The sequence below is a fragment of the Myotis lucifugus genome, unplaced genomic scaffold (genome assembly GCF_000147115.1).
Source record: "Myotis lucifugus unplaced genomic scaffold, Myoluc2.0 scaffold_405, whole genome shotgun sequence".
Taxonomy (NCBI): Eukaryota; Metazoa; Chordata; class Mammalia; order Chiroptera; family Vespertilionidae; genus Myotis; species Myotis lucifugus.
The window spans coordinates 81378-90821 of record NW_005871453.1 but is presented as its reverse complement, the minus strand read 5'-3'; the positions used below and the strand labels follow the sequence as shown (position 1 = coordinate 90821).

General features: G+C 40.7%; 1 protein-coding gene across 1 annotated transcript in view; it reads right to left on the bottom strand.

Annotated features, from left to right (window-relative positions):
• Positions 1-1103: 1103 nt before the first annotated feature.
• Positions 1104-9444, bottom strand: part of LOC106699439 (nesprin-1-like) — a 49370-nt gene continuing 41029 nt past the window's right edge. The window contains exons 9-16 of the mRNA XM_023743648.1: positions 9288-9432; positions 8401-8619; positions 7095-7354; positions 5612-5777; positions 5129-5284; positions 3419-3571; positions 2625-2807; positions 1104-1384 (exon numbers count right to left, since the gene is read on the bottom strand). Coding sequence (XP_023599416.1) covers positions 1214-1384; positions 2625-2807; positions 3419-3571; positions 5129-5284; positions 5612-5777; positions 7095-7354; positions 8401-8619; positions 9288-9432 — 1453 coding nt within the window. The 3' untranslated portion in view covers positions 1104-1213. The remainder of the gene's footprint in view (positions 1385-2624; positions 2808-3418; positions 3572-5128; positions 5285-5611; positions 5778-7094; positions 7355-8400; positions 8620-9287; positions 9433-9444) is intronic.

Sequence of the window (9444 nt, the reverse complement as noted above, 5' to 3'; positions counted from 1 at the left end):
TGTGAGAGCTCTCACTTCTTTAAATATAAACTTTAATGAACAGTGTTAACTTGATTGTTAAAATGTGTTCTCTCTCTTAAATTTGTATTTGTAGATTTCTAATGAGGCTGAATATTTTTTTCATTGTTTACAACCAGTTGTATCATAAGTCTGGTCTGTTAATATGTAAGCATATCTCCAAGTAGAAGATTGGGGTTGTTAAGAAAGATTTATTGAGAGAGTGTGTGTGATTGATTATAGAAGAAAGATTGTGGGTACAGGAAACCAATTAGAAGCCTGTTAAAGAAGTCCAGGGAGAAAATGAGGCTTTAATCTTAGAATCCTGTCAACTGGAATAGATAAGAGGATAGATTTAAAAGACATAAGCGTACAGAAATCAGAATAAAAGAAAGAGAAAACCTAAAATACTTGAGGGTATCCATGTAACTTAAAAGGCATTCTGTATTTTACTGCAAGATAACTGAGCTGTTAGATAGCTATATCTAATTCAAACCCGAGTTATAAAAGAATGAAATAATTTCCTGGATGACATGCCCCAGAGAAAGCTGCAGAGGAAATGAAGCAATGCGGCCACCTTGTGATGCGGACTCATTTCTGGTTCCCAGTTGACCACCACTTCCTGTGGAAGGCCAGGAGACAGGCCAGGCGGAGGGCTGAGAAGGCGGAGGCCGGAGAACTCAACACCCACATGTCAGATCATGTGCTTAATGTCTGCACATGAGTTCTACCATTTGATCCTTGTACTAATTCTGCGGGATAAATCACTCGCATCTCCATCGTATTGATGGGAAGACTGAATTCAGAGAGGGAAAGTAGTTTCTTCCAAATCACACCGCCCTAAATGGCAGAGCTGGGTTTTCCCAGGAATCTGACTCGAGCCTACATAATCTTTCTGTCGGTCACTACATCTCTTCATGGGGAAGAATTCCCCACCGTATCCCAGCATACAACTGTTTCAAAGCAGCAGCAAAAAATGAAGCAATTATGTTTGTCTTGAGAAAGGAAAGTCTAGGGGAGGGTATCCATTTATTTATACAGTCTTATGAAATGTCACAGGTAGCTACTGTCAAACGACTGGACAAGTCATAGGGCTACCTTAGCTTCCTTTCTTTTTTTTTTTTTTCTTTCTTTCTCTTTTTTTAATCTAGCACCTACAGTAATTTGGCATTACAGACCTCTAAGTTTTCTCACTTAAATTAAGCTGCTCCTTTAGTTACTCTTTGAAAACTATTTTCCCCCAAGTTACCTGATGTGAAATGTATTGTTCCCGAAGTTGTTTTGCAGAATTCCACACAATCTTTGCATGTACCAATACTTTAGCTTTGTCAATCCACTTCAAAATGAATTCAAGCAGTTCATTGTATTCTTTTAAATGTGATGTTGCCTAAAAAAATCATTAACATTCAGATAACAAATGAAACCTCTATTTCTTGAATTTTAAATCAGTTTTCTGTCTCTTTTTGGATACAATAGTCCTATAGTTGTCAACGTAAGAAATGTCCAAACCCATAGATAATTTTTATTAGTTTATTTGAGGTAACCGATGACCTATAGCAGGGAGCAAGATCTCACAGAATAACACCTTTGCAGCTTCTTTTAAAAATTAAGGTGGGTATGTAAGGAAGACTGGAGAAGATTAGAAGGTGGTGATTGGATTACAGGGTAGTTAACAAGATTATATGCTCTCTTGGTTAGGGTTTATTTTAAAGGTGTGCTATTCTAGAAGCACAAGAACAGTGGACAGGGAGGGCTGGCTTAAAACCTTTCACTAAAGAAGTTATAGGCCTGGGGTGGGACTCCCCACCATGACCTGCCCAGTTAGTAACTTACAATTGGCACCCAGTGAGGTCACTTTGCATAGGAATCCTCCCCCCTTTTTCAGTTTACAAAAGGTATCATGAAAAAGCATGTCCTTGTTGAAAATATTGCAAGGACTTCCCAGTGACTTTAGGGTAAAGTCCAAGTACTTCATATGCTTGAATAATCTGTCTTTAAAGAAAGTTCTCTCTTCTTATCTCTTGTTCATCTATCTAGCTCCCTTTTCTGCCTCCCCCCTTCTGTACTCCACCCTCACTGAGGGTGGGGATTATGACATTCCAGGCTTCAATATTGTCATTCATTGGTTGCCAAATCCTAATTGAACTTGTCCCTGGTTACAGAAAACATACACAATTGATTAGCAACAGTTGAGTCTATACTCAACAATTATGATGGATGTGTGTGACCTGAACCTGTTAAGTAAATGATAGCTATTAAGTATTATCTGTATATCTATATACATATCTTACTTTAAGATACTTGAATTCACACAAACTGAATTGTGAAATGTTAATGGATGAATATACATTTTACAAAATACTTTCCCAGTTTACAAAATATTCACCCCAAAAGTGTACTTACAATGACCACCTTTGTCAATAAATTTATGATATGGCTTGATATCAAATAAAGGCAGGTTCTGTATGTCTAATTCTTAGGAACACATGTGCTGTATGAAATAAGCTACTCTTAATAAATTATTCTCACCATTGTCAGTATCATCTTTTTATTTATTTTCAAAAGAGGAAAACAGAACAGAGAATTTCTGCCCTTGAGAAGTTGGATTCCTGGCCTGGAACACATACCTGGCTGAGCTTGAAGCACCGAGTCTCGGCCTGCCTGCTGGTCTGCTGGTGGAGTTCCGTCAGTTTCCCGACCTTCTTGGTCAGCGGCTTACCCAGTTGGCCATTCTGTTCCGAGAACTTTTGTACGGCTCCATCCAGTTCCATTAACTTTAAGTTACAGGCATCCAATTCCTCCCCTAACACCTAGGTGGTCATCAAAATGAAAGAACATCAGACTATAGGAAATAAATGTCTCCAGATTTTTCAAGTTCAGAAGGATGATGTTAAATGATCTTAGTATAAGACAAATACAAATGATTTGTATGACCATGATCAGGTCATTTCCTTGGGGTGGAAGTCAGAGCAGGGTGTTTGGCAACCCTGGTGTTTATTTCCTGTGAGGCTGAGAGCTCACATTTTCCTTCTGCTCCACCCAAAAGGATTAGTCACTTAGCTCATCAGCAGAGTGAGAACTCAGATTGAGCTCCTAAGAACATCCTTCACTTTGGAATTGACATATCCATATTCCTAACTCATCATTGAGTTCTCTGACACTTCTCCTGCTTACCCACACATGCATGTATATTTATGAATAAAGTTCAACTGTGATGATAAATTATATCATGTAAATAGATCTATGCTATCATATTTATAGAGTTTCTTGATTGCCTCTCTTTACTGTCTGGTTTTAAGGAAGCTTGCTGATCAAAAAGCTCTTTTTTTTAAAAAAAAGATATTCCCAAAATGTACTAACTCCCAAAAAATACTGAATGCATTCAGCAGCACTCCTTGTGTTCCCAGTTCTCTTTCCTTACCTTTTGGTCAGCTTTAGCTTGAACTAAGTTATCTGTCTTTGCTCTCAGCTTAGTTAGAATAGTTGTGAGATCTTTGGTTATCTTCTGAATTTGCCGGCTGAACTCCTGGCTCGTGGCCTTGCTCTGTTCAATTTGTTTTACTCTGTCCTGGATCTAAACAATCAACGAGAACAGCAAAACCAAGCATGGTTAAACTTGGGTAACATACGAAAAACCTCATTGTTGACGAGAGATTTCAGGTGGTTCCTGCTGCTTTGGCATCTATGAGCTTTGTCGAAGCAGCCCCTGTAGTTACAAACTCACATGTTTTTCATGCACCCCCCCTCCCCCATCTTCAAGCATTCGCTGCAGATCTTTCTGCTGCTCTTTCAGTAAAGGAACAAAACAAGCAACACATGTACAGTGATTCACTCATCAAATATTTAGTGTCTGCATAGATGGCCATGTAGATAGCTGAGCCTGAATCTCTGTTTACTAACACTGTGACCTTCAACGCACAGACTCCTCCTCTAAGAATTTTTCTTCATAATATTCAGAACTCTCCGTTATAACTGGAACGCACACACATTTCCAAGCACCTTTCCATGAGCAGCTGCTAATGACCTGGTAACTGTCTAACTTTGCAGTCGCGTCCCGAGAGGATGATAAGAGAACATTAAGCACCTCCAGTGGAGGTGCTTTTACATGTTTCTAATGGCTGTGGTTTGATTTGATAACAAATATTCATACTTTGCTTATAATAAAATGCCAAAGGAAAGAAGGTAAAGAAATTTTCTCTTTGAATAAATGAAAGGCTGCAATACACCTAGAAGGGTGACTGGTAGCCTCTGGGCACTCAATGAATATTTGTTAAACACATGGTATATATCTTATTTTTGTTGTTGTTCCGTTAAGTCTTTTTTTTTTTTTGGATAAAGGTAAGGGAAAGCAGATAAGTTATTTCTAATTATATGACACTAGAGGCCTGGTGCACAAAATTTGTGAACATGGGGGAGGTCGTCCCTCAGCCCAGCCTGCACCCTCTTACAATCCAGGACCGCTGGCTCCTAACCCCTCACCTGCCTGCCCGCCTGATCGGCCTAACTGCTCTCCCCTGCCCAGCTGACCCCCCTAACTGCTCTCCCCTGCCGGCTGATCACCCCTAACCACCTCTGCCTCAGCCCTGCCACCATGGCTTTGTCCAGAAGGATGTCCAGAAGGTCGTTCAGAAGACGCCCAGTATAATTAGCATATTAACCTTTTATTAGTATAGATTATTGTTCATGTCTGTGATCATCTGGTGTGTATGTGTTTTATCTAATTTAACAGTATTGTTTTTTTGTTTTGTTAATCCTCAACTGAGAATATTTTTTCCATTGCTTTTTCAGAGAGAGTAGAAGGGAAGGAGTGGGAAGGGAGAGAGGGAAACAATGATGTGAAAGAAACACATCAACTGACTGCCTACTGCATGCGCCCCAAACAGGGGACAGGGAGCAAACTTGCAACCCACATACATGCCCTTGATGGGAAATCGAACCAGCGACTCTTCAGTGTGCAGGCGGACACTCTAACCATTGAGCACACTGTCCAGGGCAATAGTATTGTTTTATGCTGATCAGATTTTAAACTCTCTATCCATAAAGAAGTCCTTGTGAAAATCAAGAACTCTTGTACAAGAACGCTGAGCCTATGAAAGAAGGGAAAGGCACGCTTTCTTGGGCATGGGTTTACCTGGTCATGGACAGTTCCTAGGTCCAATGCCACCTCCGCTAGCTGTAAGGAGAGCTCAGAAGGTAGTATAGCATAAAGACCCAAGTACTTGGTCTTCTGCTCCTCGGCTACTGCCTCAATGTTCTGTCGGTGCTTTGTGGCTTCTGTTAGGAGAATCTGAAGAAAAGATCAAAACAAGAAATGTCTGGGAGCCTAAAGAAATTTCCATGGGTATAGAGACAAGACAATGTATTGTCCATCAGTACATGATTAAATGTGGAATTAGAGAGACATCTTAAGAAAAACCAAGCTTTCCTTTAGCCTCTGAATAAGAAACATGTCCACTTTATACAGAACAAACAAAAACCCCATCAAATAATACTAAAAGACTCTTATATAACACATTTCTGAAAATTTTTAATTCAATATTCTAAACAAATGTGTCATATTAAAATCAGGGCAATTTTTTAATGATAGGTATAAGGAATGAGGAGAGTTTTGTACCTGAAGTTCTTCAAGTTGAGCATCTATTTCTATTGTTGGATTCTCCAAATATTCCTTCGTTTCCCGAACCCAAGATTTCACAGAATTGATTTGAGTCTCCACCCCTTCTCGGTCCTTCAACTCCCGCTTCACCACCTTGCCGTGACTCCTCACTTTCTCCTGCATGCTTCAGAAACATTTCAGGGAGAAAGCAGAAGTGAACTGGAAATGAAAGGAACCCCTAGCTCACAGCATTATATTATCCAAAACAGACATTTTTTTAAAGGTGAAATCTCGTATCTCTTTGCAACTAAATTCGCGTCCCCCAAACTGTCAGATAATTTTCAGTAAGACTTACGTTTGGTCCAAGTATACTGGAAGAATATATATCAGGTGAAGTGAATGATTTTTCCCTGGAAAATTGAGAACTGACACACTCCACTGCTACTACATTGCCATTAATGTTCTATGCAAAATAACCGGGACGTTGTTTATTTAGTTTCTCTCCAGAAATCGACTCACATGAGTCAGGGTCATCAGCCTTTAAAAGTAATGTGTAATTGGAATATCTGGCCATTAGAAACCAGTCATTGAAGTCAAGCTTTGGAAATGTTACAGTTAATAATGTTCAACACCCAAATTGTAAGTCTTTCTTTGAATTGACATAAATTTGGTTTAAAAGTTTAAATAAGTGGAGCCCAATTACCCTGAATTCTTCTATAACTGAAGAGGTGGAAGTAGGACATGTATGAATAATAGTAGCTAATACAGCAGTTAAATTATCTATTGACATTTCTTCTCTGGCCCCATAAGTGAATCAGGCTGGTTATACATCATTAAGTTTACTTCCTCTAGCTACAAAGTGCGAAAAGGCCTATTTGCCTGAACTTTGGCATCATCCTTGGTCTGATCTCTCAGTCATCCAGTTTAGCCAGTGAGTTACCAAGCTTTTCAGACCCAGGTTCTATGTAGCTCTCAATTGTTCAGCTCTCAAGCTCTGTTTCTCAGGAAGAGCGGCATCACCCAACAGTTCCCTGAAAGTGACATGCTCACTTCCAAGGTTTCCTACAGGCTCTTCCCCTCTTTGCACAGTTCTCCTCTCCCCTGGCTGCCTCCTCCAGCTGCTCAGTCTTCAGCTGAGGAGAGCCTGCGGTGCCTGCCCTCCTAGGCCCCTTGTCTCTGCTTTGGGTTCCTTTCTCACCCTTTTCATGCTTTACCCAAACGGCCCCTGCAGTTGCCCATCTCTGCTGCTTGACTGTGAACAGCATGAAGGCACCGACTGAATCTGTTCGGTTCATCCCTGTATTTCTAAATACTACTAGATATGTGTTTGTCGGATAAATAACTGAAGAGCTAAGAAAAGTGGGGAACAGGGAGGAAGGGAACAGATCCTCCCTCCCCCAACTGTAAGGTGGCATGATGGAGCATCCCCAGACTCCAAAACCGCACTCATCCCTTTGGGTCATGGCCGGGTTCAGTAACAGAATGAAGGGCGTATCCTTACTTCAGGCACCGATCTTGCATGGCTGTGATTTCCTGCATGACGGGTGGCTCCTCCCCGGGGGGTGGAGCGGCCCCATCCGGGAGCATGCTCAGCGCCTGCTGCCGCAGCATGCCGAGGGCCGCCTGCTGCTGGTCCAGCTCCAGCGTGAACGTGTCGTGATGCTCCAGAAGAGCTAAGAGTTCCACTTTTGAGGCTTTCTCGGCCGAACTTTCCGGTAATTTGCCTTCTAGCTGATTGATCGTGTCAGTGGCTTTCTTAACCTGATGAAAAATGTTTGTAACATGAAGCTAAAAAATAAACTGAAAACATGGGGCAACTCCTATAAACACACATTTGACACTAGTGCAGCGGTTCTCAACCTGTGGGTCGAGACCCCTTTGGGGGTCGAACGATCCTTTCACAGGGGTCGCCTAAGACCATCGGAAAACACATATATAATTACATATTGTTTTTGTGATTAATCACTATGCTTTAATTATGTTCAATTTGTAACAATGAAAATACATCCTGCATATCAGATATTTACATTACGATTCATAACAGTAGCAACATTACAGTTATGAAGTAGCAGCGAAAATAATTTTATGGTTGGGGGTCACCACAACATGAGGAACTGTATTAAAGGGTCGAGGCATTAGGAAGGTTGAGAACCACTGCACTAGTGCATCAAAGCTCATTAAAGATGAGGGTGTAAACTCTAAATCCCAGGAAACTAAAGCCTGGACAATCTTCCTGACATGAAAGGAAAAACCATCTTTATAATTCTGGGTTTAAAGCTTTAATCTCAAAATAATATCAGGGCTAGCAGAGATTGCATAACATAGAAAAAGTGTGTGTGTGTGTTTTAAGTAAAGGACAAATGAAAAACTCCAATATTTCTAAAGGAGGATGTGTCTTCAAACATTGAATCCTACTTAAAAGATGAAAAAAATTAATATAGGACTTGGGACATTGGTTAAATTCCTGCTCATTTCCATGGCAAAGAAAGATGTATTTTATAATTTTTCAGGGCGAACGTTTCACTAAGAAACTGGCAAATGGAGGAAAGTGGGCTTGTCCTCCTTTTAAACTTTCATTTCTTGGTTTTCTTATTAAAATGATTGGACCCTGACTTGGGACTACATTGCAGATTGCCTGTTGTACGGTGTTGCATAATTTGGTTTTCATGCCATTGAAATAGAGATGTGGGGGGAAAACGCTTTGTGCTTTCACAAAGCCAATTGAAAACAAAAGCAAAACACTGCTTTTCAAAATACACGATCATCAGGGAGGAAATGATCCTGAGCCCAATAACGAAGGAAATCACCTTCTTGCCGAGGTTCTTCCACGCATCTGCCGCGTCCTCCAGGATCTTCTCCTGGTCCTGGGCCACCGCCCGGAGCCGCGCCCAGCGCTGCCAGACCGTGGTCATGGACCTGCCGATGGTCGCTTTGCTGGCGTCGTTCCCGGCTTTCTCCAGCTGCGAAGCCTCACCCTCCAGGGCCACGATTTTCTCGTGGAAGGAGTGAACCCCTGACACTAAAGCCTAAGGTGGGGAGAAAAAGAGGGTGAGGGAGAGATTTTTTTCAAAAGTTCTATGGATTTGAGGAAAGCCCACAATTACCTGCAAAAGGAAATGTCACAACATATATTCTTTTTTCCTCTGCTAACTCTTACTTTTACATCGGATTCTTCATCGAGTCAGGCTTGGATTTTTTTTTTTTTTTGAAAGAGGCAAGGTGGATATTTATTTGTTAAAAACCAAAGTTTATTTGCTACTTGAGATGGAATTCTCCCATCTTTAAAAGGCAGCAAAAATATAAGGGAACTGAGTTTAGTATTTAAGGATGGTATAATCTATGTTATATTGCTATGATATATGAGGGTGACTTCGCTACTATTTGCTAAATTGTATTTGAATTCATCTAAGTTATCACCAGAAAGGATTTACTGGAATTCATTGCATCACACTTTATCAGAAGCAATTGCTCTGAATGTCTTTTTAAAACCAGCTGTGCATTTCCAACTGAATCCTAAAAAAAGTGACAGACAGCATGCAATTAAGTAAAAACTGCTAGGAAACATGCTTAACGTATCCTTTTCGTGTTTAAGGAGCCCCGGTGAAGATGGATTGACCTGATTCTGGAACTGCAGTATCACTGAGACTCTTTACAAAGACAATGAAAGGAAGTTAAAAATAACCACACAACTAACCTTGTGCTCGGACAGTTTTTCTTCTGCTTCACGACTAGAAGAAGTCTTCAGTAAAGAGAATTCAGACAACTTCTTTTCGGCAGCATTCATCAATTCGATAACCTCTTCCCTTGCTTTCTGGTAATCCTGCCACTGAGCCGCACACCTTGAAAAGGTG